This window comes from Pyrus communis, chromosome 3, assembly GCF_041283825.1.
Source record: "Pyrus communis isolate YQ-2024b chromosome 3, ASM4128382v1, whole genome shotgun sequence".
Taxonomy (NCBI): domain Eukaryota; kingdom Viridiplantae; phylum Streptophyta; class Magnoliopsida; order Rosales; family Rosaceae; genus Pyrus; species Pyrus communis.
The window spans coordinates 29,511,661-29,537,276 of NC_142567.1; the positions used below are offsets into that span (position 1 = coordinate 29,511,661).

Below are 25,616 nucleotides of genomic sequence, written 5' to 3' on the forward strand. Positions count from 1 at the left end.
AGCCCTAATGACAACCAACTTAATTGAGTGGTTATATGATTTGTAATTTGAGTGATTTTTTGCATAAATGTGAAGATCTAAAAATTAGAGGATCTCATTGTCGACATACAATTTAGAATCGGCCTATAATAGTATCTCTTAAATTGGCCTACAACTGTCACACATCGATCCCAACAAACATCCTAGACCGACATGTGATGTCAACATATACCTGGTCATTTTCATGCCTCGCCTCCAACTTTCCCAACTTTACCATCAAACTGAGTGAACTTGCAATGTTTAAATAATTTTTGTCTTCGTTTGTTAGCTTGCTATGCTAGTCACACGACATCACAAGACATCACACACGCTAATATATAGAAAACAAACCTCCGAGTCCAAATGCAACTTTGAATATTCTCTTGATTGCTCATGAAATCCACAATGGTGAGAAGAATGCTATAACCTCTCGGTTCCTTTAGATCACTTCCGGGAGAAAACATGTTCATATGCAGCAATAATAGGAACAATTTCATTTAAAGTATGTGGTATATATTTTTCTTTAAGGAGAGTATGCGGATTCTGAGTTTTGATGAAAATGTAGGAAAAGAACGCAGAGTTTTACCTTCACACGCTTTTTACCAGTTTCTCTAAATCCAACTGTGAAAACCATATTATCTCTCAAATCCATTTCAATAGGATGCCAACTCAAATGCTTTCCTTTTTCATACCTCAGCCTAACAAGATACTCCTAAATTCAAAGATGAAGAAATTATTGTTGATAAATTTATCTTAAAAACAAGCAAATGGAACTTAAAACAAAAAAAAAGTGATGGAAAGCTCATTTACTGGAATATCAACAGACGCAAGCATGATGACAGTGCTACAAGGATCAAGCGCGCTGTTCAACCACTTTGTTTGTACAAATCTGCACCCATGCGAAGATGAGAGTGACATCAAGAGAAGAAAAGGCATGCCTCTCATATTCAAACTATAAACAGTATTTAGAAAGGGAAAAGAAAAAAACATCGTTCCAGGGGTCACCTCTCCGATTAAAGGAGAATTATATTCATGCCAGATAGCTGGAGTAGCACCATTCAAGGACAATTAATTGATGCATGTTTAAATTGTTGGCAGTAGATGATCCTTTCTTTACCATTCCGGAGTTGCCATCTGCATCAATAAAGCCGACATATATGTAGTCCCATTCTGTTGTCCTGACTGATAGCATAGTTGAATTATACTGTAATAGAAAGGCAGAATAAGTTACACTCAAGTGTTCAACTGCTTACACCGAAATCTGTAGGCGCGGCAGCAGACAGCCACTGAGTCGAGTAACACTGGCATTCTAGAAAGCGGTGCCAATAAGTCATGCTCTCTTCAACCATTGTGTTTGTATATAAACATTTGTGTATACACCTACCTCAAGATGACAGAGGCATTGGAAGATGAGCGAGCATTCCGCCGTATGGAAACCACAGCAGTACATCGGAGAAACAAAAACATCATCAACGAGCCCATGCTGGGTGACGAGAACTGAGGTCTGCAGGTACCTGTTGAATGTCCATTTCTGTCCAAAGATTTCCAACTTGACAGAAAACCAGAGCACCATTTAATAATCCTATTTTTACAGGTTTACTCTGTTTGCTCGCTGCATCAATGAAACTGATATACCTGCTACTACCATCACATTGTTCTGACTTAGCATATAGTAGAATTGAACTGTCAAAGAAAAAGACTGATATATAAATGCAATATAGATAAGGCAAACTGAAGATAGAAAAAGTCCTTCACTGCATGAAGGACTTTTAATGCAGTAAAAAAATAAACACTTACGATAAAGCCAAAAACATATCATCAAGTATCCAAAACAAACCTGCAGGAAGATAACAATCTAAAAAGAAGTTGAAAAAAATAAGAATCTAACAAACATCTCCAATTCTAACTCCACAACTTTGCCTCTGAATGATGTAGAACTTGATCAAATTTAAAGAAACACAAGTGTATGAAGCAACCTTCTATTTTCCATAGACAAATTAGTAAAGGAGTGTGGAGGTTTTATATTAGAATACAGGCACAAATCATAATTGTGCCAACATATTCTTTATTAATATTTACTGGACACAATTTCTAATATCAGTGTCATAAAAATGATTTTATAATTATTAAAATATATTGTCTATCTGAAGACCGAAGGGGAAGTAGGTTGATTCATTATTTAGTAATATTTAATGGACACAATTTCTAACATTTGTGTCATAAAAAGAAATTTATAATTATTAACTCATTTTTCCACTAACTTTTGCACGGACGCTAATGGCACAATTGTTGGTTATGTGTCACTGCATGAATGACTTTTAATACAATAAAAAAAATTAACCCTTACTATAAAACCAAAAACCATATCACAAGTATAAAAAAAAACTAACCTGCATGAAGATAACAATCTAAAAAACTGTTAAAAAATATACAAATCTAACATACATTCATTGCAGCTGGAAATGATTCACTGTAAATCTAAAACACATCACTTAGTACTACGGTATAGTGATATTCTTCTTTACTTGTAAGTGAGAGATCTGAGGTTCGGCTCTCGCGAAAAACGAATTTGAACAGCATTATTGCTAACTTATTTTCAAGCTAAAATATTGCACAGTAATAAACAGCTCCATACCATTATTTACCACAAGCTCATTTTTGTTGTAGTGTGTTTGTGTGCATGTATATGTATGTAGTCTCTAGTTATTGAGTTATATAATATAGTAAAAGGATCCGGCGTGTCTATTCATCGTATATCGCGTGGTAAGTTTTCTTTAGGTACTATTTATATTTGAATTTTAAATTTTAAATTTTAAATAATTTCTGACCGCATGATGTACGTAAACGGAAATGATTGCGGGATCATTACGATCCGTTCCGTACCATCAAAGGTGTGTATTTATATAAACTTTGTTGGTCCCACTTTAAATTATATTTCGGAAAAGGATAAGCATCTATCTTTTTTTTCTTTTTGTTTTTTGTTTTTTGCTTTTTTTTTTTTGTTTTAGCTTTTTTCCGAGAGATTATATAGAAAATTTATAAATGTGCGTCTGGTGTATGCGTGCGTGTATATGTATGTAGCCTCTGGTTATTGAGGTATATAATATAAATGTGTGTATTTATAAACTTTGTGGGTCCCACTTTAACTTAACATACTTATATCTCATTGATAACAGTTTGTAAATTTATTATACAAATTTGATCTACCTAGCATTACTCTTTCTTGAAATTATACTTTTATAAGAGGGAAAAAAAATTCAAATTAATCTCTTCACATTGATCAAACAGGAACTTCATGCATAACTTCCAAGTACGTACAACAAAACAATGGAGACTATCGGACGGGCGCACGAGAAACTTGGGTCTCTTCGGTTAGCCGTCTTTCTCTTCCTTGACCTTTTGCTTGAGGTTTCGCTAAAGACCTGTCTTCTTCATCAGAACTGAGTACCAACTCCTGAACAATATCTTCATCCATGGCTACTTGGTCCTGGCACTCAGTCTTTCGCTTCCTTTTCTTCTTTTTCACATCTTTGGGTGGTTCAGCTCTGAAAAACCAATAATAATGTTACAACACAAATACCAAAAGTAAAATTGTATAGAAATCTAGAAAGAGAGAGAGTGACCACACTTGGAATCCTTTCCTGGTAACCAGGGCGACCTAAAGGCAGCAATGCCTTCGTCGTCCTTGGTGTCATCTTCTTTGTCGCTTTCTCGTCCTTTACTTCCAAAGACAGATGAATGCTCGCCCACTAGAACACTGGAAGCAATTGGCATGTTAGAAAATGGAACATCAAACATGATTCTGTGAAAATGAACTCAATAGACAATGCGATCTCAGACCTGGATTCCGACAACGAAGCATTTCTTTGTTGTGCTACTTCATGTAGAGTTGCAACGTACTTCGACAGAGGGCATGCCCCTGACTTTTTCTCATCCTATAACAACATATAAGGACTTCAGTTTCTCCAAGATGATATCAAAATAAAACGAAATGAAGGCAAATCGTTAAAGATATTTCAGATTAAAACAAAGTTTGATAATTCAATCATGAAAGATCCAAGAAATAGGCATTTGTGGTTATTGGCTGGTAATACATATCATACATTGATGGCAAAATCACATAAGAGAAAGAAAAAAATTACGGAAGTGCAGACATCAGACCTCAAGCAAATACGCAGCTGCAGGTCATTTGGGAGAAATTGACATGCGCCTTTCATTTGTAAACTGACAATTAGCCTCGATCTGGGATATGGAAGAGCTGAAACATTAGCTATGTACAAGGTTTTCCAACATTTAAAAGACGTAATTATTAACAGATGAAACAGTAAAATAAAAAACTTCTTCAACAAATCGATAGTCCACACATCTCAAGCTCGGGCATGGGAGCAGAGCACATGTGTCACTAGACTCTTCCACTCTAACCACATACCTGACAAATGAGCTCCCTCATTGATTTCCGAAACCTCTAAACCTTGTTGGATTTGCAGAAGGTACGCAATTCGTACAGCTAGAATAAAAGACAACTCGGGGAAAGCGACAGAATAGCTCCAGTGAGCTAAATGTTCAGCAAGCTCGTCTACAACAGAAAACACACATTCTCCTCAAACTCCCAAAAACAATAACAATGTAGTATTGAATTTGAAGAAGAGAAGAATGTCCACACTAAAATACACCTTCAGTACCAGTGGTGGGTCTGTTCAACTCTTTCATCTCAAGCATGTCCAAAAGCAGCATAGAAACCGGAATGAAAGTACCTGTCAAAGCAGCACTGTTATTAAGCGTTCTAATACACGTCAATCTGAGGGGAAAGTATCTAGCAGTTGGAACTAGATGGGCTACCCCATTAATTATTTGAGCTAGGGGATACGCAACAGCCCTAAACTCAGGTCCTGTGCCATAGGAAGAGACAGCTCCAGTCCAGAGCTCAAGACAGTTCATGAACTTCCACTCATAAACCTTTTGGAATGCTTTCTACAAAAGGCAAAGCAACACAAGTGAAATGCTAGATATATAGGGCATCTGGCACGTCTTAAACTAAATTCAATTTCCAGAATTAAAAATGAAAATGAGAAACTAGAATTTGAAACATGGAGGAAAAGCTAACATTGTTATTCAATGGTACCAAGAAAAACTTTTTTTTATTTTCAATGTAGTCAATGACTTCAAAAAAACTTTTACAGGCAGTTTATCTAGCCGCTCTTGCCACAAATAATTCATAGAGGTTAAGCTCTCTCTGTGGGGTAGGTAGTGTCATTAGCCTTTCCAATCATTCTTAAGTTCCACAAAGATGCAAGTTAGCCTACAAAAGACAATCCAATAACTAAACAAAAGGTAAACATTCATATTTCAAGGATATAGTACCTTAGTTGAATTACATTGATACATAAAGGAAGAACAGATTACACTCAAGTGTTCAACGGCTTACACTGAAATCTGTAGGCGCAGCAGCCAGCCACCGAGTCTAGTACTACTGGCATTCTAGCATGCAGTGCCAATAAGATGTGCTCTCTTAATAGAGTTGAGAGTCCAGGAGGTTTTGAACGTCCATTTCCATCCAAAATTTTCAAACTTGATAGTCCAGTAGAGCTCCATTTGATAATCCGATCTTTACAGGTTTAGGCTGTTTGCTCAATGCATCAATGAAACCGATATATCTGTTAGTCTCTTCACATTTTCTTGACTTAGCATATAATTGAAATGAACCGTTAAAGAAAAAGACTGATCCCTAATATAACTGCAATAGAGAAAAGGCAAACCAAAGAGAGAAAAAGTGAGAGAAAGTAAATTACAATTTACATCTGATCTGCAATGTTCAACCGGTGAAATCCATAGCGCAACAACCAGCCTCTTTATCTAGTGACGCAACATACTGGCATTCAAGCAAAGCACTGCCATGAGGCACTATTCAACTGTTGTGCGCAAATGAGAGAAGTATGAAAAACCCTCTTCTCATGCAGGAGAATCATGTACATCCACCCCAAGTAGTTCCACAGTATCAGACTACAAAGAAGTCAGTCTCCTCGCATTCTACTGTAATTTCATTGGAATTAGACTCTGAAACTTGAATTTAAGTAGGAATATTGCTGAGGACAATCAATATAATAATAAATAAAAAATTACCTGGCTTCATCTTGAGAGTTGAGAGTTGAAGAGGTGAAGTGAAAGCTCATAGGATGGTGACTTCATCATCTATCTTTATGCAACGAATGCGAGATATGTTAACGAATCACAAGGTCGCCTACATATATAGTGAGTGAACCTGCAATGTTCATATAATTTTCTTTTCTTCGTTTATCGACTTGCTATGCGAGTCACACAACATCACACATGCTAATATATAGAAAACAAACCTCTGAGTCCAGATGCAACTTTGAATACTCTTGATTGCTCATGAAATCCACAACGGTGAGAAGAATGCTATAACCTCTCAGTTCCCTTGGATCACTTCTAGGAGATAAGATGTTCATAAGCGGCAACAAAAGGCACAATTTCATTTAAAGTATGCGGTATATATTTTTCTTTAACTTATGTGGAATATATTTTTCTGTAGGGAGATTAAGTGGATGCAGAGTTTTGATGAAAATGTAGGAAAAGAACGCAGAGCTTTACCTTCACACGTTTTATACCGTTTAATTCTGAATTGAACAGTAAAAAGCACATTTTCTCTCATATCCATTTCAATAGGATGCCAACTCAACTGCTTCCCTTTTTCATACCTAAGCTTAACAAGATACTCCTAAATTCAAAGATGAAGAAATTATTATGGATACATTTATCTTAGAAAACAAGCAAATAGAACTTAAAACAAAAGAGAGTGTTGGAAAGCTCAATTACAGCTCATCTGCAGTGCTCAACGTAAGAATTATCATTCTTGTGAAATCAGTAGCACACCAGCCAACCACTTATTCTAGTAATATTATTTACTGGAATACCAACAAACGCAAGCATGAGAATAGTGCTACAAGGATCAAGCGAGCTGTTCAACCACTTTGTCCGTGCAAAAGCATATCTGCACCCATTCGAAGATGACAGCGACGTCATAATAAGATGAAAAGGCATGCTTCTCATGTTCAAACTATAAAAGCATTAGAAACAAAATCACTCTAGGAGTCACCTCTCTGATTAAAGAAGAATTATATTCATGCCAGATAGCTGGAGCTAGCACCATTCAAAGACAACTAATTGATACATGTTTTAAATCGTTGGCTATAGATAATCCAATCGTTACAATCCCAGAGTTGCCATCTGCATCAATAAAGCCGACAAATACGTCAGTCCCATAGTGTTGTCCTGACTGATTGCATAGTTGAATTACATTGTTACCGAAAGGAAGAACAAATTACACTCAAAGTGTTCAACTACTAACACTGAAATCTGTAGACGCAGCAGCCAGGCACCAAGTCTAGTACACTGGCATTCTAGCAAGCGGTGCCAATAAGCCATGCTCTCTCCAACCATTGTGTTTGCAGAGAAACATATATATATGCACCTACCACAAAATGACAGATGCGTTGAAAGATGAGTAAGCATTCCGCCATATGGAAACCACAGCAGTATATATATACACAAGTACGTACCTGAGTGTTTGGTGTAAGCTAACATCATTTTCCCTCCGATAATCCTGTCTTTGCAGTTCAATAGTTTTCTCTCTGGACCGACGAAGTCCCACATACATTCAATCTTTATATAGTTGTTGACGAGAGCTGAGGTCTAGAGGTCCCAGTCCCGTCAGGAATTGCGAGAGTGGGAGATGTTGTAAGTCCATTTCCATGCAATAGATTTCAAACTTGACAGTCCAGAAAATCAGAGCACCATTTGATAATCCGATATACCTGTTTGTCCCATCCCACCAAGCAGAAGATCAGAGTTATGTCGCAAACGAGACAAGTACGAGAAAAGCATCATCCAGGGTTTTACCTCTTCTCATGCATCAGACTAGAAATAATTCACTCCCCTCGCCACTCTCCTGTAATTTCATCGGGATTAGACTCTGAAACTTTAATTTAAGAAGGAATATTGCTGAGGACAATCAATTTAATAATAAATAAAATATTACCTGGCTTTTGTCTTGAGAGTTGAGAGTTGAGAGTTGGAGAGAGTGAAATGAAAGCTCACAAGATGTTGACTTCTCCATCTATCTCTATGCAAGGAATGCCAGCTACCTTCTCATACCTCTTCTTCAGATGCCTCTTCTTCAGAGAAGGACAATCCCAGATGTTCAGATAAGAAAGAGATGCCGGAAAACCCTCTTTTGGAAGGAATTTGAGACTCTCGCACCATGAAATGTGTAGGTGTTGAAGAGAAGTGAGGTGCTCAAGTCCCTTTCCGTCCAAAGATTTCAGATCCCATACCCAAGAGATCCAGAGAGTGTGAAGAGTGGCAGGGAGCAGCTGTTCATTGAGCAACGTCTCCAGCAGATCCTTGCTTGCTTCGATCCAAAATTGTCGAAGAGAGACAAGCCCTTGCAATCCCCATTCCACTGAAGGCCTCAGTCTCTCACAGTCACAGATAGATAATGATTGTAGGTTGGGAGGCAAACCCCCTTGTGCAAATGACACCACATTTGGAAGACTTTCTATCGTTAATTCTTGAAGGGCGGTGAGGGTGTGCATTCGGTCCGGCAACAACTTCAAACTCTTGCATCCATCGACTTCAAAGGAAGTGAGGTTGGGAGTGGGCAATCCCCCGTCGGGAAAAGAGACAAAATTTGGACAGTACAAAATAACCAGGGAGTTGAGATGGCTGAGATTTTCATCTGCTCCTCCTTCAACGGAAAGGGATTCCAGATTCTGACAACCAACGATAGAAAGATATGAAAGGTTGGGGAAAATGCCCAAAGGGAAAGACCTCAGAGAATCACAGCTCTCCGTTAGAACCAAAGACCGAAGGGAAGTCAATTTGGCCATCATCTCACGTGATAGGAATTCTAATTTCTTGCAATATAGTATACGGAGTGACGTCAGCGTGGTGGGCAGACCATTTGTTTGGACCAACAAGCGTGAGGAACAATGATATAAAGTCAAACTTTGAAGACGATTGCTGTTGTGCACCATTTCCAACAACCACTCTGTCCCGCCATTAAAATTAGTTTCAAGCATCTGAAGCCACGGCAGCGTCCCCATCGGCAAATGTAGTACCTCACATCCACGGACCCTAAGTATCTCCAGGGAAGGAAGATGAGTGGGCAAGCTTCCTCTCAGCTTCGGACATTGGTCGAAAATCAGCTCCTTAAGACGAGGAAAGTCTGGACTTTCACCTCCAGTTGGACTCGGCAGCCATTCCTCCCACTTTGGCATATTCCAAAACAGTAGCTTCTCTAAAGATTGAAATGGTTGATTTCCCCCATAGAATTCAACACCAACACTCGTAACTAATTCCATCCCTTCTACGTAGAGCTCTTTGAGAGCAGGTAGCCGACCAACTGGTGGCAGTGAACTGCAATTACTACAACCGCTGAGACGCATCACTTGTAGGTTGGGGAAGGACGAGTCTCCCACCCAATTCGGGAAACTGGTTCCACCATAAAATCTGATGGTTAGTTTCACCAAATTTACCGAAGGTTGTAGTCCTTCAAGTACCTGTCTCTCTTTTACGGAATCATGGAAAACCTTATAACCCCATGCCAACTCTACCTCATTGAGATCATTCTTATCCTTCAGCAAGGCATCAATAGCTCTGACTACATTTTCCAGATTCAAGATAGAAATTTTCCCTCGAAGGTGCGACAACTCCCTCAGTTCTGCAATGCTTGACCCAGTAGATTTCCCCAACACAAAAGCTGTCAGTGTTCTCAAGCTTTTTAATCTACCCATATGCACGGGCATTTCTTTTATGCGAGTTCCGCCAATATCAAGATGACGCAAATGAATTAATTTCCTCATGTCTGCAGGCAGTTTAACAAGAGAATAACAACCTAACAACAACAGTGTTTGTAAATTGTAGAGGGTACACACTGTATCTGGTAACCTTTTAATTGTCGTATAAGAGAGATCAATGTAGCGCAAGTGTATGTGATTACCAATGGAATCAGGTAAGTGAGTGATATTTCGATATCTTGACAATGATATTACCCGTAAATATTTTTGTGTTGGCAGAAAATCATCTTGAACCTTATTGCTTACATATGCTCCGCCTTCCCTTGGGTCATATGGTGTTAAAGACACTGGAAAGAATGTGTGCAAATACTTCACTCCATCTAATGGCTGAAATTTTGAAGATGTATCAAACTTTCCTCGCACATACGAGAAGTGGCGAACTCTTTTAGGAGCTTCATGTGATTGTTCCAGATCCAACCTAAAACAAAACTCTGCAGACACAAACTTAGCCAAGTCATTGATGAGATCATGCATAGTGAATCTTGGTTGATCCAATCTTGGTCTTTGAAACAATGATCGCGATAACAGTTCGTCAAAGTATCTTTCACCAACCTCCTCCATTGTATTCCCACTATCTGATTGTGGAATTAAACCTTCTGCCACCCATAGTAGAATTACAGTTTCCTTTTCCAATTCATAGCCCTTTGGAAAAATTGAGCAATAAGCAAAGCATCGTTTCAAGTAACTTGGAAGGTAATGGTAACTCAATCTTAGAGAAGGAAGAACACTATTAGTGTGTGGAAGATCCCAAAGATTGCTATCCAATATGTAATTCCATTCCTTGTAGTCTAGGTTGCAACCTAAGAGACCCCCTAGTGTTTTTGAAGCTAAAGGCAAACCGTTGCACTTACGTGCAATTTTCTTACCAACTTCTTCCAAGTCTGGATGTGCACTAGAGTTTTCATTTCTAAATGCATGTTCTGCCAGTAACAACCAGCAATCATCGTCCGACAATTTTTCCAAGTCATAAATTGGAATGGTCTTGCGCACGAAGGATGCAACATGTCTGCTCCTTGTTGTTACAATGACCTTGCTTCCCTTCGCCCCATAAGTGAAAAGAGTTCGTAGACGATCCCAGTCATCATAGCTCTCATTCCAAAGGTCATCCAGGACAAATAAAAATGGCTTTCCCCTTACTTGCTCCCTTAGTCGAGTTTCAAGGGAATCCATATCTGAGACGTCCCTCACTTGTTGCCTCCTTACTTGTTCCCTTGGTCGAATTTCAAGGGAATTCATATCTGAGATATCACAAGATTTCTCAATGATTTGCTCAATAAGGGTCTTAATCACCCTCAAAGCGTCGTACTGTTCGGAAACACAAACCCAAGCATGAATGTCAAAATGCTCTTTAACTTGTTCATCATTGTAAAGGAGTTGAGCAAGGGTTGTCTTACCAACCCCGCCCATTCCGACTATAGGGACTACAGAAAAATTACTGCTACTTTCATTGTCAGATAGCAGCAGTAGTTTTTTTAACTTTTCTTTATCCTTATCCCTACCATAAGGACAGAATCCTTCCTCAACTACAGAAGTTGTGGGAGTTCTTTGTGAAACATTGCGCCCAATACCTTCTCTAAGACCAAGGCAATTTCGCTGTTCTGCAAGTTGTTCTAACCTCTCAAATAACTCCTTTATCCTACCATTCATGCCTTTATAATTAAAAGGATTACGAGAGGTAGAAAGGAAGTTGCACACCTGGGTTTGCTTAGTCTGATCTTTCACCTCGTGACGCAAAGCTTCAGTATCGATCTCATCCACCAAGTCCTCCGCATAGAACACAGCATCTTTGAGATCGTTAAGCCACACCCCGACTGGAGGGTTGACAATCTGCTTCTCCTCTGCGTCGTTGAGCACTGCATGAAGTGTATTCAATGTCACCTTCAGTTTGTCCATGAGCGAATGGTTGAGTCTTCTTGCCCGAAAGAAGTCCACGAACTCTCCCGAAGCAATCTTTTCGCACAGCACCTGGATCGAACCGGAGAGCAAAGCCTGTCCAACCAAAGCCATTTTCTCTTGCTTGCAAAAGGAAGCTGGAAACTAGAAATTCCGTTTGAAATTTTCAGGTGAGGAAATAGCAAAAGCCTGTTTAGATTATATAGGTTAACTTTACTTCGTCAGTGGGGAGAATAATTTTCAGTCGACCTGACCACACACGTTAAGCATAAAGTGAGAATTGGTGATTGTGCTTTGGAGAAAGCATCCTTCTTTTTTTGGTTAATTAAAGTGAGACGAAATTTCAGAGAAGGATAAGCATCTATCTTTTTACCTCTTTTTTTTTTTTTTTTTTTTTTTCCAAGAGATTATATGGAAAAGTTATAAATGTGTTTCTGGTGTATGTGTGTGTATATGTATGTAGTCTCTAGTTATTGAGGTATATAATATAGGAAAATGATCCGACGTGTCTGTTTATCGTATATCGTGCGGTAAGTTTTCTTTAAGTACTATTTATATTTGAATTTTAAATTTTAAATTTTAAATAATTTATAACCGCACGATGTACGTAAACAGACATGATTGCAGGTTCCTTACGATCCCTTCCGTACCATCAAGGGTGTGTATTTATAAACTTTGTGGATCCCACTTTAAATTATATTTCAGAAAAGGATAAGCATCTATCTTTTTTTGTTTTTTTTTTTTTTTTTTTGCTTTTTTCCGAGAGATTATATAGAAAATTTATAAATGTGTCTGGTGTATGTGTGCGTGTATATGTATGTAGTCTCTGGTTATTGAGGTATATAATATATATCCCTCAAAGGTGTGTATTTATAAACTTTGTGGGTCCCGCTTTAAATTAACATGTTTATATCTCATTGATAACAGTTTGTAAATTTATTATACAAATTTGATCTATTTAGCATTATCCTTTCTTGAAATTATACTTTTACAAGAGGAAAAAAAAAAATTCAAATTAATCTCTTCACATTAATCAAACAGGAACTTCATGCATAACTTCCAAGTACGTACAACAAAACAGCTTTGACAAAACTATGGAGACTATCGGACGGGTGCACGAGAAACTTGGGTCTCTTCGGTCAGCCGTCTTTCTCTTCCTTGATCTTTTTGCTTGAGGTTTTGCATTCTTTTTTTATTTACTAGTAGAGCGTTTCGGCTTCTTGCTTTCCTGCTTCGAAGGAGCTGGTTTCTCCACTCCATCTTCGTCAGCTGAAGAGGTGTCCGCTAAAGACCCGTCTTCTTCGTCAGAGCTGAGTACCAACTCCTGAACAATATCTTCATCCATGGCTACTTGGTCCTGGCACTCAGTCTTTCGCTTCCTTTTCTTCTTTTTCACATCTTTGGGTGGTTCAGCTCTGAAAAACCAATAATAATGGTACAACACAAATACCAAAAGTAAAATTGTATAGAAATCTAGAGAGAAAGAGAGTGACCATACTTGGAATCCTTTCCTGGTAACCAGGACGAACTAAAGGCAGCAATGCCTTCGTCGTCCCTGGTGTCATCTTCTTCCTCGCTTTCTCGTCCTTTACTTCCAAAGACAGATGAATGCTCGCCCACAAGAACACTGGAAGCAATTAGCATGTTAGAAAATGGAACATCAAACATGATTCTGTGAAAATGAACTCAATAGACAACGCGATCTCAGACCTGGATTCCGACAACAAAGCATTTTTTTGTTGTGCTACTTCACGTAGAGTTGCAACGTGCTTCAACAGAGGGCTAACCCCTGACTTCTTCTCATCCTATAATAAGGACTTCAGTTTCTCCAAGATGATATCAAAATAGAACGAAATGAAGGCAAAGCGTTAAAGATATTTCAGATTAAAACAAAGTCTGATAATTCAATCATGAAAGATCCAAGAAATAGGCATTTGTGGTTATTGGCTGGTAACAATTTAGCAAACGTACATATAATACATTGATGGCAAAATCACATGAGAGAAGAAAATTACGGAAGGGCAGACGGCAGACCTCAAGGAAATACGCAGCTGCAGGATCATTTGGGAGAAAAGAAATTGACATACGCCTTTCATTTGTAAACTGACAATTAGCCTCGATCTGGGATATGGAAGAGCTGAAACATTAGCTATGTACAACAAGGTTTTCCAACATTTAAAAGATGTAATTATTAACAGATGAAAGAGTATTAAAAACTTCTTCAACCAATCGATAGTCCACACATCTCAAGCTCGGGCATGGGAGCAGAGCACATGTGGTCACTAGACACGCTACTCTAACCACGTACCTGACGAATGAGCTCCTTCATTGCTTTCCGAAACCTCTCAACCTTGGTGGATTTGCAGAAGGTACGCAATCGTACAGTTACTGGAATAAAAGACAACTCGGGGAAAGCAACAGAAAAGCTCGACTGAGCTAAATGTTCAGCAAGCTCGTCTACAACAGATAACACACACGCTTCCTGAATGCTCTGGTCTTCAGGGTTGGCTTGCTAACCTGAAAGAAAGATTTTCCTCAAACTCCTAAAAACAATAACAATGTAGTATTGAATTTGAAGAAGAGACAATGTCCACACTAAAATATACCTTCAGTACAGTGCGCAAATCAATAGCTTTGCCAACACCACCAGTGGTGGATCTGTTCAACTGTTTAATCTCAAGCATGTCCAAAAGCAGCATAGAAACCGGAGTGAAAGTACCTGTCGAAGAAGCAATGCGATTAAGCATTCTAATACACCTCAATCTGAGGGGAAAGTATCAAGCTGTTGGAACTAGACAGGCTACCCCATAAATTATTTGAGCCAGAGGATACGCAACAGGCCTAAACTCAGGTTCTGTGCCATAGGGAGAGACAGCTCTAGTCCATAGCTCAAGACAGTTCAAGAACTTCCACTCATAAACCTTTCGGAATGCTTCCTACAAAACGCAAAGCAACACAAGTGAATGCTAGATATATAGCGGCCTAGGGCATCTGGCGTGTTTTAAACTGAATTCAATTTCCAGAATTAAAAAAGAAAATGAGAAACTAGAATTTGAAACATGGAGGAAAAGCTAACATTTTTATTCAATGGTACCAAGAAAATCTAATTTTTTTTTTCAATGTTGTCAATGACTTCAGAAAAACTTTTACAGGCAGTTTATCTAGCGGCTCTTGCCACAAATAATTCATCGAGGTTAAGCTCTCTCAGTTGGGTAGGTAGCGTCATTAGCCTTTCTGATCATTCTTAAGTTCTACAAAGATGCATGTTAGCCTACAAGAGACAATCCAATAACTAAACAAAAGGTAAACATTCATATTTCAAGGATAATAGTACCTTAGTTGAATTACATTGATACATAAAGGAAGAACAGATTACACTTTTCAACTGCTTACAGTGAAATCTGTAGGCGCAGCAGCCAGCCACCGAGTCTAGTAATACTGGCATTCTAGCATGCAGTGCCAATAAGCGGTGCTCTCTTAATAGAGTTGAGAGTCCAGGAGGTTTGAACGTCCATTTCCATCCAAAGATTTCAAACTTGATAGTCCGGTAAACCAGAGCTCCATCTGATAATCCTATCTTTACAGGTTTAGTCTGTTTTGCTCAATGCATCAATGAAACCAATACATCTGTTAGTACCATCACATTTTCTTGACTTAACATATAGTTGAATTGGACTGTTAAAGAAAAAGACTGATCCCTAATATAAATGCAATAGAGAAGAGGCAAACCGAAGATAGAAAAAGTGAGAGAAAGTAAATTACAATTTACATCCGTCTGCAATGTTCAACCAGTGAAATCCATAGCACAACAACCGGCCTCCTTATCTAGTTACACAATGTACGTACTGGCATTCAAGCAAGCACTGCCATGAGGCACTATCCAACTGCTGTGCGCAAAAGTGAGAATTATGAAAAACCATCACTCAGGGTTTACCTCCTCTCGTGCAGGAGAATCATGTACATCCACCCCAAGTAGTTCCACAGTATCTGAATACAAAGAAGTCAGTCTCCTCGCATTCTCCTGTAATTTCATTGGAATTATACTCCGAAACTTGAATTTAAGTAGGAATATTGCTGAGGACAATCAATATAATAATAAATAAGAAATTACCTGGCTTTGTCTTGAGAGTTGAGAGTTGAGAGTTGGAGAGGTGAAGAGAAAGCTCATAGGATGGTGACTTCATCATCTATCTTTATGCAAGGAATGCGAGATATGTTTCTCCAATCTTTTCCCTTCTTGTTCCGATAACTCCTCTTCAGAGAAGGACAATTCTCGATACTCAGCCAAGAAAGAGACGCCGGAAAACCCTCTTTTGGCAGGAATTCGAGACTCTGGCACCATGAAATTTCTAGCTGTTGAAGAGAAGTGAGGTGCTCAAGTCCCTGCCCGTCCAACGATTTCAGATTTGAAAGTTGAGAGATTTTGAGAGTGAGAAGAGTGGCAGGGAGCAGATGTTCCTTGAGCAACGTCTCCAGCAGGTCCTTGTTTCCGGTGATTATAAATTCTCGAAGAGAGCCAAGTATTTGCAATCCCCACTCCTCTGAAGGCCTCAGTCTCTCACAATTTTCGATCCAAAATGCTTGTAGGTTGGGAGGCATACCCCCTTGTGCAAGTGACTCCAGATTTGGAAGATTTTGTAACCACAAATGTTGAAGGGCGGTGAGGGTGTGCATTTGGTCTGGCAACAACTTCATACTCTTGCATCCCCAGACTGAAAAGGAAGTCAGGTTGGGAGTGGGCAATCCTCCGTCAGGAAAAGAGACCAGGTTTGGACATCTCCGGAGAGACAGGTAGTTGAGATGGCTGAGATTTTCAACTGCTCTTCCTTCAACATAAAGGGACTCCAGATTCTGGCAACCATAGATACCAAGAGTCGAAAGTTTGGGGAAGATGCCCAAAGGGAACGACCTCAGAGAATCACAGCAATCCAATAAATGCAAAGACTTGAGGGAAGTCAGTTTGGCCATCATCTCACGTGACAGGAATTCTAATTTCTTGCAATCTTGTATTTCAAGTGACTTCAGCGTGGTGGGCAGACCATTTGTAGGGAACGACAAGAGTGAGGAACAAAATGAAAGAGTCAAATGTTGAAGACGATTAGTGTTGTGCACCATTTGCGGCAACCACTCTGTCCCACCAAGAAAATAAATATAAAGCATCTGAAGCGACGGCAGCGTCTCCCTCGACTCTAGTAACAATGACAGACTGGGACATCCGTTTATTGTCAGTTCTTCAAGAGATCGTCGTAAGGACTCCGTGTTCAGGGCATTACTGGCCCTGTTTTCATGTAGAACCTCACATCCATATACCGTAAGTTTTTTCAACAAAGGAAGACGAGTGGGCAAGTTTCCTCTCAGCTTCGGACACCTACGTAACATCAGCTCCTTGAGACGAGGAAAGTCTGGACTTTCATCTACACTTGGACTAGGCAGCCATTCCTCCCACGCTGGCATATCCCAAAACTCTAGCCTCTCTAAAGATTGAAACGGTTGATATCCCCCGTAGAATTCATCACCAACACTCGTAACAAGTTTCATGCTTTCTACGTAGAGCTCTGTGAGAGCAGGAAGCTGACCAACTGGTGGCAATGAACTGCAATTACTACAGTTGCTGAGACGCATCACTTGTAACTTGGAGAAGGAAGAGTCTCCCACCCACTTCGGAAAACTGGTTCCGCCATACCACCTGATGGTTAGTTTCTCCAAATTTACCGAAAGTTGTAGCCCTTCAAGTACAAGTCTATATTTTGCGGAATCCTCGGAAACTTCATTACCCCATGCCAACTCTACCTCATCAAGATCTTTCTTATCCTTCAGCAAGGCATCAATATCACCGACTACATTTTGCAGATTCAAGATAGAAATTTTTCCTCGAAGGTGCGACAACTCCCTCAGTTCTGCAATGCTTGACCCAGTCGATTTTCCCAACACAAAAGCAGTGAGCGTTCTCAAACTTCTTAGTTTACCCATTTGCACCGGCATCTCTTTTATATTAGTCCCACTAATATCAAGATGACGCAAACGAATCAATTTCCTCATGTCTGCAGGCAATTCAACAAGAGAAGAACAACCCAACAACAATAGAGTTTGTAAATTGTAGAGACTACACACTGTATTTGGTAACCTTTTAATTGCCATATAAGAGAGATCAATGTAGCGCAAGTGTATGTGGTTACCAATCCAATCAGGTAAGTGAGTGATATTTTCATATCTTGACAATGAAAATGCCCGTAAACATTTTTGTGCTGGCAATAAATGATCTAGAAACTTATTGCTTATATATTCATGATCCCAGCCATAATATGGGGTTAAAGATACTGGAAAGAAGGTACGCAAACACTTAACTCCTTTTAATGGCTCAAATTTTGAAGCTATATCCAATTTTCCTCTCATATACGATAAGTGGCGAACTCTGTCTCGAGCTTTATGTGAAATTTCCCGATCCAACCTCAAACAAAACTCTCCAGATACAAACATAGCCAAATCATTGATGAGATCATGCATGGTGAAACTTGGTTGATCCAATCTTGGTCTTTGAAATAGTGATCGCGATAACAATTCACCGAAGTATGTTTCACCAACCTCCTCTATTGTATTCTCGCTCTCCAATTGTGGAATTAAACCTTCTGCCGCCCATAGTCGAATTACATTTTCCTTTTCAAACTCATAGTTCTTTGGAAAAATTGAGCAAAAAGCAAAGCATTGTTTCAAGTAACTTGGAAGATAATGGTAACTCAATCTTAGAGAAGGAAGAATACTAGTAGGATGTAGTGGATCCCAAAGATTGCTATCCAATATGTGACTCCATTCCTTGTAGTCTAGGTTGCAACTTAAGAGACCCCCTAACGTTTTTGCAGCTAGAGGCAAACCGTTGCACTTACGTGCAATTTGCTTACCAATTTCAACCAAGTCTGGATGTGCACTGGGGTTTTCATTTCTAAATGCATGTTTTGCCAATAACAACCAGCAATCCTCGTCCGACAATTCTTCTAAGATGTGAATAGGAATAGTATTGTGCACGATGGATGCAACATGTTTATTCCTTGTTGTTACAATGACCTTGCTTCCCTTTGCCCCATACGTGAAAAGAGTTTGTAGATGATCCCAGTCATCATAGCTCTCATTCCAAAGGTCATCCAGGACAAGTAAAAACCTCTTTCCCCTTAGTTGTTCTCTTAGTCGAACTTCAAGGGAATTCCTATCTGAGATATCACAAGATTTCCCACTGGTTTCCTCAATCAGGGTCTTAATCACCCTCAAAGCGTCATACTGTTCGGAAACACAGACCCAAGCATTCGTATCGAAATGCTTTTTAACTTGTTCATCATTGTAAAGGAGTTGAGCAAGAGTTGTCTTACCAACCCCGCCCATACCGACTATAGGGACTACAGAAAAATTACTGCTACTTTCATTATCAGATAACAACAGTAGATCTTTTAACTTTTCTTTATCTCGATCCCTACCGTAGGTACAAAATCCTTTCTCAACTACAGAAGTTGTGGGAGTTCTTTGTGAAACATTGCGCCCAATATCTTGTTTAAGACCAAGGCGATTTCGCTGGTCTGCAAGGTGTTCTAACCTCTGAAATAACTCCTCTATCCTACCATTCATGCCTTTATATTTAAAAGGATTAAGAGAGGTAGAGAGGAAGTTGCACACCTGGGTTTTCTTAGTTTGATCTCTCACCTTGCAACGCAAAGCTTCAGTATCGATCTCATCCACCAAGTCCTTGGCGTCAAACACAACATCTTTGAGCTCGTTAATCCAGCTCCCAATATCTGGGTCGACAATCTGCTTCTCCTCTGCGTCGTTGAGCACTGCATGAAGTGTCGTCAATGTCACCTTCAGTTTGTCCATGAGCGAATGGTTGAGTCTTCTTTTCCGGAAGAAGTCCATCAACTCCCCCGAAGCAATCTTATCGCACAGCACCTGGATCGAACTGGAGAGCAAAGCCTCTCCAACCAAAGCCATTTTCTCTTGTTTGCAAAAGGAAGTTGGAAACTAGAAATTTCGTTCCAAATTTTCAGGTGAGGAAGTAGCAAAGCCTGTTTAGGTTATATAGGTAAACTTAACTTCGTCAGTGGGGAGAATAATGTTGTGGACAATAATTTTCAGTCGATCACACTGGTTCCAACATTTCTCAGTATGCTAAAAAAAGCATTTATTCTTACAAAAGCATCCAATTATAAAGGCTCTTATTCTTAAATAAAGCATCTAATTTTAAAGGCTTTTATTCTTAAAAAAGCATCCAAATTATAAAAGCTTATATCCATTATTCTCCATTATTTTTAACCCAAATGCTTAACTTATGGCTTGTTGATGCTAGCCTACGAGGCTTTTATCTCATCTGCTCTCTTTGCCTTCTTTTCCATCTCCTGTTTGATCTTCATTTTCGGTACCTGATTCCACACCGGTTGCAGACAGACTGCACAAAAAAGAGCATCCAATTTTAAAAGGCTTTTATTCTTAAAAAAAAAATCCAATTTTAAAGGCTTTTATTCTTAAAAAAAGCATCCAAATTATTAAAGCTTAAATGTGTCAAGCTCATCCATTATTCTTGAAATCCCCCGAAGCCTCTCCGGACTCGGAATAAGTTGATAACTGTGGTTTACCACCGGTTACTCATATTTTAAAGGAAAAAAAAAATGCTTCACTTAAGGCTTATTGATGCTAGCCAACAAGCTTTTATCTCAGCTGCTCTCTGTCTTCTTCTTCTTTTCCATCTCCTCTTTGATCTTCATTTTCGGTACCTGATTCTACACCAGTTGCCGATAAAGTGACTGTAAAAAAAAAAAAAAAAAAAAAAGCAACGAATTATAAAGGCTTTTATTCTTAAAAAAGCATCCAAATTATTAAAGCTTAAAATGTCTCAAGCTCATCCATTATTCTCCAGTATTCTTAACCCAAACCCAAATTGTAAGAACCCGTTCCGGGATTTACATAAGAAAATGGGTATTTTTGTATTTTCACTAAGTTTGGGGGATACCTTCCTTTTTAAAATTGTTTTTCTAACCTTAATTGGTGAGCCCAAGGGGCCCACCCCTGTTTTTGTTCCCCGGTCTCTTCCCTTTTTCCTTTTCCTTTATTTTTTTTGTTACTGAAAAGTCTCTCTCTTCTCCCTCACTCTCTCTTCCCGTGCTCTCTCTCCTTTCTCTTCCTCTCGGTGCTCTTTTCTCCGAGCAGAACACACCAACACACACACACACACACCCACAGCTACACCTACTCGAGGAAATCATCACCATCATCGTCGTTGAACTGCTTCTCTCTCTCTCTCTTTTTCCCCTGCTCGCGGTGCCGGGAGGACACGAACACCTCCGGCGAGGTTTGGTTGTTTTCCGGTTGGGTAAGCCCTTTTTCTTCTTCTTTTCTTATGTTAGACTTTGCCTAAATGTAGTTATTGAGTTTGGGTTCTTGATTTCCAAGGTTTTGGAGTGTTTTTGGCACGGGTGAGTGCACACCCAATTTTCCGGCGAGCACCGCCCCTTTCGAGGCAATTTCCGGCCAAACCACGGCGAGTTGGCCGGCGTGCAAGGTATCAATCTCTTCGTCTCGCTGAGTACTACAACTTTCCTTTTTGTTTCACCCAATTTCATTGAGTATTGAAGAAGTTATACTCATTTGAATCTTACCCAGTTTCCGGCGACCTCAGTGACTTTCGAGGTGTTTTCCAGCCAAACCACGGCGAGTTAGACGTCGTGTGAGGTACCATTCTCTTCGTCTCTTCGAGAGCTACGATTTTCATTTTTGAATCACTTGTTTTCGTCGAGTATTAACAAAGTTATGGACGTTCAAAGTTTGTCTAATTTCCGGCCGAATTCCGGCGTCCTTCTCCGAGCACCCAGGCCTTCGGGCCATCTCCCACACCCACGGGCCTTAGGCCTGAATTGGTTTCTGGCCCAATACCCTCACCCTTTCCTTTTTTTATTTTTAGTTTATTTCATTTAAAAACCCAAAAGGCCTTAGGGCCTTGGTTTCAGTCCAAACCCATTTCCCCTTTTAAATTAGGCCTTGGGCCATGAGGTTTCAAATCCAAACCCACTTTCCTTCTAACCCAAACCCAACCCATCTAAAACCTAACCCAATGCCCTAACCCAAAACCCTAAAGCCCAAACCCGTGACCCTGACCCGTGACGCATTGACCCGGTCAACGGTTGACTTTGACCGTTGACTTTTTGAGTTTTCGTGCGGGACCCCTCCTAGGCTAATTTCGACGTTCTGAACCCGTTTCCGATGTCCGTTTTCCCAAATTCATTCATTTGAGTAGAGTTTGACTAAATGTACCATTTTTGTGCTTAGGGGCGTTTATTTGTGGCGTTTCCTTTTTCGCTAGATGACGTGGCTTTTCGACGACGAAGTACTGTGAGTGGACCCCTTCTGAAAATGCATGTTTTAATGGTAGAATTGCATACACAGAAAAGCATGACTTTATGTTTATGTTTTATGAACGTTTTACGAGATAACATGCTTACTGAGGCTAGTTTGAATTATTACTATTTTTCCTATAACCCATGTTCTTATAGCATATCTGATGGATGACGATATGATATTTAAAACATGTTTAGAACACTTCTTTATAGTATAGATGATGGATGACTTTATACTATGAAGTTGATTTTCAATATATGTATGTTCACTGGTTTTGTACTTACCTAGTGGTCCTTTCCGCTACAGGACGTAGGGATAGATCCGGTCCGTCCCGGGCGACGGTTTGGTGTTTGCATAGGGCCTGGAGTGTGTTTTCCTCTGACTGTCTGCTCAGAGACGGGGAGCCGGCAAGGGGCCTGAAGTGCATTTTCCTCTGACTGTGTGCTCAGAGACGGGGAGCCGGCATGGGGCCTGAAGTGTTATATCGGACATTCACTAGTGTTTATTATTTATGCGAATTATGATTTGAGACATTGCACGACATGCTAGATTTCGGAAAACCTATGTTTCTCATTATATATTTGTGTTTTCATAAAACCTGGGGGTTAGTATGTTGATAACTGTTTTATTATATATATATCAACTTGGTCCACTCATGTTTGTTTTGCGCCCCCTTCAGGACTTAGAATCGAGGCATACAATCCCGACGTCCAGGCACTTCCGCATCGGCATCTTCTAGTCCTCTCGGTGTAGGACCCACTCCTCTGTTTCTTTCAATTTTATATTATTTTCTTTTAGTATTCTAGATTAGAGGTGTGCTCTGAACACGGTCCTTATTTGCATATTCATTATTCTTTTATATTTATAAACCTTATCTATCCCTTGTTTCAGCATTTGCACTCAATAAATGGCTTTCGTCACCCTCGGGTGTCGGCCAGCACGTGCCTATCTTGGTATTCGAGGAATATCGGGGTCGGGGCGTGTCACAAATGCTTAAGGCTTTTATTCTTAAATGAAGCATCGAATTTTAAAGGCTTTTATTCTTCAAAAAGCATCCAAATTATTAAAGCTTAAAATGTCTCAAGCTCATTCATTATTCTCCATTATTCTTAACCCAAACCCAAATGCTTAAGGCCTATTGATGATAGACAACAAATAACTCCTATTTAACTCACATCACCACTTGCGTCACAATGTATCACAAAATAAACTATTAGAACTAGACAAGTGTCGTTATTGGATTCGAACTCAAAATATAATTATCATGCATTTCTCTCTAAATAATAAAAGAAAATAAGAAATGAGTGGGTGCAAAATGACATATTTGAGTGCTAATAGTAATTCCTCTTTTTTTTTTCCCGCTCAGATATGTGATTGAAATCCAACATGTGAATAGCTTAATCTAATGTTGATCAGCATCCAAAACATAACTAATTGGGACATGAACTTCTAACTTTGTATAAATTAGTCTTTCGATTTAGGAAAGTTCCATCCCCCTCCATAAAAATGTTGTCATAAGTTGGGATATTTTTGTCTAACAGATACAAACTTGCAATTCTACTTTTATAAGAGGGAAGAAAAAAACTGCAAATTAATCTCTTCACATTGATCCAAAAGGAACTTCATGCATAACATTCAGGTACGTACAACAAAACAAACAGCTTTGACAAAACTGGTTTTCATAAGCTCTTCAATACACCATTCTCATAACTTCTGTTGAAAAGAAAAAGGATTGACAAAAAATGGAGACTATCGGACGGGTGCACGAGATACTTGTGTCTCTTCAGTTACCACCCGTCTTTCTCTTCTTTTGACCTTTTTGCTGCATTCTGTTTTGATTTATTTGTAGAGTGTTTCGGCTTCTTTGTTTCCAGCTTCGAAGGAGCTGGTTTCTCCATTTCATCTTCTTCAGCCGAAAAGGTGTCACTTTAAGACCCGTCTTCTTCATCAGAACTGAGTACCAACTCCTGAACAATATCTTCATCCATGGCAACTTGGTCCTGGCGCTCAGTCTTTCTCTTCCATTTCTTCTCACATCTTGGGTGGTTCTGCTCTGCAAAGCCAACAATGTTACAACACAAACACCAAAAGTAAAATTGTAAAGAGATCTAGAGAGAGAGAGAGAGAGAGAGAGAGAGAGAGAAAGAGAGTGAGGGACTATACTTGGAGTCCTTTCCTGGTAACCAGGACGAACTAAAGACAGCAGTGCCTTCCTCGTCCCTGGTATCATCTTCATTGCTTTCTCGTCCTTTACTTCCTAACACGGATGAATGCTCGCCCACAAGAACACTGGAAGCAATTAGCATGTTAGAAAATGGAACACTAATTTACTAAACATGGTACTGTGGAAATGAACTCAATAGACAACGCGATCTCAGACGTGGAATATTCCGACAACAAAGCATTTCTTTGTTGTGCTACTTCACGTAGAGTTGCAACGTACTTCGACAGAGGGCTAGCCCCTGACTTCTTCTCATCTTATGACAATATACAAGGACTTCAGTTTCTCCAAAATGATATCAAAATAAAACGAAATGACAATGTACAACGATTTTGTTAAAGACACTGATAGACATGACACTGAAGTCCAACAATGACTCGTCCTCTTCATTAGGGAATGACTAGTACTCAATTTCCCATGTTCTTTAATGGCGTTGCACCAGGAATCAACCATTTCACTTGTAACAACTTCTTTAGATTGTTTCTTTTTCTTTTGTGTAACATCATCACCGTCTTCGTCTGCTTCTATCTCATCATCTTGTGTTTCAGATTCTTTCATGTTAGCATCATTAACTTCGTGACTTAAAGTCCGATTCCAGAAAGAAACGCAAATGGTCATGTTCTTATATAATCAAGCAAAAGGTTACTTATTTAACCTAACGAGAAGGTAACTCTTATATTTTATATAAAACACTTATTGTCAACCAAAATCTTAAGAAATTACCGGTTTAACTCTCTAATTAAAACAAAACATAAATAAGAAATATGGGGCAGAAATGTAATTTCACACAACCAAATTTTGTTTTTTTTTTCAAAGCCTACGTGTAATCCTAACACATCTTTAATTAAAAATAAATAATAAATAAATAAACTTTCCACCCCCGCATTCTCTATCACTCTCTTCCTCTCTCCTATTTCAAAAACAAAAATAAAAAATTTTCTCACACATTTTATGTGTGCCCATATGCTAGTTTTATATAAGCAAAAGGTAACTCCTATATTTTATATAATCAAGAAAATAGAAGGTATAAATTGACGCAATTTACAACGTTTTAGTACTATTTTAGAAAATTAAAACGCCATAATTCATTCTGAAAACGACTCAAAACCTAAAGTAAAAAGGTAACTTGTTTGGGTTTGGGCTTCTATTAAACGAGATTTTGGGCTAGGATTGGACTCTGGAGTCCCCACATATATGCTTTTGGGCTGATGGGCTTCAAGTTTAGTTCGCCGTTGATACCG

The 25,616-nt window shown here is 39.2% G+C and overlaps 1 protein-coding gene, 4 long non-coding RNA genes and 2 pseudogenes across 24 annotated transcripts; 2 read left to right on the forward strand and 5 right to left on the reverse strand.

Annotated features, from left to right (window-relative positions):
• Nucleotides 1–51: 51 nt before the first annotated feature.
• Nucleotides 52–1,516, reverse strand: LOC137714926 (uncharacterized). 2 transcript variants are annotated; one of them, XR_015961142.1, is made up of 5 exons: nt 1,403–1,516; nt 1,272–1,327; nt 1,024–1,152; nt 829–907; nt 52–730 (listed from the first exon to the last, which is right to left on the reverse strand). It is a non-coding gene; the product is annotated as an uncharacterized LOC137714926 (long non-coding RNA). The 2 variants fall into 2 exon arrangements; XR_015961141.1 differs by having other exon boundaries at nt 1,272–1,448.
• Nucleotides 1,517–3,288: 1,772 nt separating this feature from the next.
• Nucleotides 3,289–13,126, forward strand: LOC148698299 (uncharacterized). Its single transcript, XR_015961139.1, has 2 exons — nt 3,289–3,426; nt 12,963–13,126. It is a non-coding gene; the product is annotated as an uncharacterized LOC148698299 (long non-coding RNA).
• On the reverse strand, nt 3,529–12,104 carry LOC137714954 (putative disease resistance RPP13-like protein 1 pseudogene; annotated as a pseudogene). Of its 9 annotated transcripts, none has more exons than XR_015961131.1 (16): nt 8,075–12,104; nt 7,936–7,984; nt 7,596–7,850; nt 7,385–7,507; nt 7,133–7,263; nt 6,853–7,027; nt 6,628–6,751; nt 6,369–6,462; nt 6,139–6,277; nt 5,808–6,048; nt 5,444–5,638; nt 4,448–4,772; nt 4,180–4,260; nt 3,859–3,953; nt 3,645–3,775; nt 3,529–3,563 (listed from the first exon to the last, which is right to left on the reverse strand). The product of XR_015961131.1 is annotated as a putative disease resistance RPP13-like protein 1 pseudogene, transcript variant X2 (transcript). The 9 variants fall into 9 exon arrangements; XR_015961134.1 differs by having other exon boundaries at nt 6,139–6,256; nt 6,369–6,453; nt 6,628–6,754; XR_015961132.1 differs by having other exon boundaries at nt 6,369–6,453; nt 6,628–6,754.
• On the reverse strand, nt 3,529–19,875 carry LOC137715834 (putative disease resistance RPP13-like protein 1 pseudogene; annotated as a pseudogene). Of its 8 annotated transcripts, XR_015961127.1 has the most exons (11): nt 15,898–19,875; nt 15,721–15,773; nt 15,549–15,631; nt 15,180–15,378; nt 14,591–14,722; nt 14,393–14,505; nt 4,448–4,691; nt 4,180–4,260; nt 3,859–3,953; nt 3,645–3,775; nt 3,529–3,563 (listed from the first exon to the last, which is right to left on the reverse strand). The product of XR_015961127.1 is annotated as a putative disease resistance RPP13-like protein 1 pseudogene, transcript variant X6 (transcript). The 8 variants fall into 8 exon arrangements; XR_015961126.1 differs by having other exon boundaries at nt 15,549–15,773; XR_015961124.1 differs by having other exon boundaries at nt 14,393–14,722; nt 15,721–15,807.
• Nucleotides 12,796–14,080, reverse strand: LOC137715577 (nucleolar complex-associated protein 2). Of its 2 annotated transcripts, none has more exons than XM_088691822.1 (4): nt 13,802–14,080; nt 13,497–13,591; nt 13,285–13,413; nt 12,796–13,201 (listed from the first exon to the last, which is right to left on the reverse strand). In XM_088691822.1, exons 1-4 carry the CDS (start codon nt 13,880–13,882, stop codon nt 12,979–12,981), a joined length of 528 nt encoding a protein of 175 aa, XP_088547948.1. In that variant the 5' UTR covers nt 13,883–14,080; the 3' UTR covers nt 12,796–12,978. The 2 variants fall into 2 exon arrangements, with proteins under 2 accessions (XP_088547948.1, XP_088547949.1); XM_088691823.1 differs by having other exon boundaries at nt 13,821–14,079.
• Nucleotides 19,876–20,901: 1,026 nt separating the features above from the next.
• Nucleotides 20,902–23,032, forward strand: LOC148698300 (uncharacterized). The gene is made up of 5 exons (XR_015961140.1): nt 20,902–21,132; nt 21,213–21,321; nt 21,423–21,491; nt 22,086–22,148; nt 22,461–23,032. It is a non-coding gene; the product is annotated as an uncharacterized LOC148698300 (long non-coding RNA).
• Nucleotides 23,033–23,739: 707 nt separating this feature from the next.
• Nucleotides 23,740–24,752, reverse strand: LOC148698301 (uncharacterized). Its single transcript, XR_015961143.1, has 3 exons — nt 24,535–24,752; nt 24,318–24,443; nt 23,740–24,207 (listed from the first exon to the last, which is right to left on the reverse strand). It is a non-coding gene; the product is annotated as an uncharacterized LOC148698301 (long non-coding RNA).
• Between the last annotated feature and the right edge of the window lie 864 nt (nt 24,753–25,616).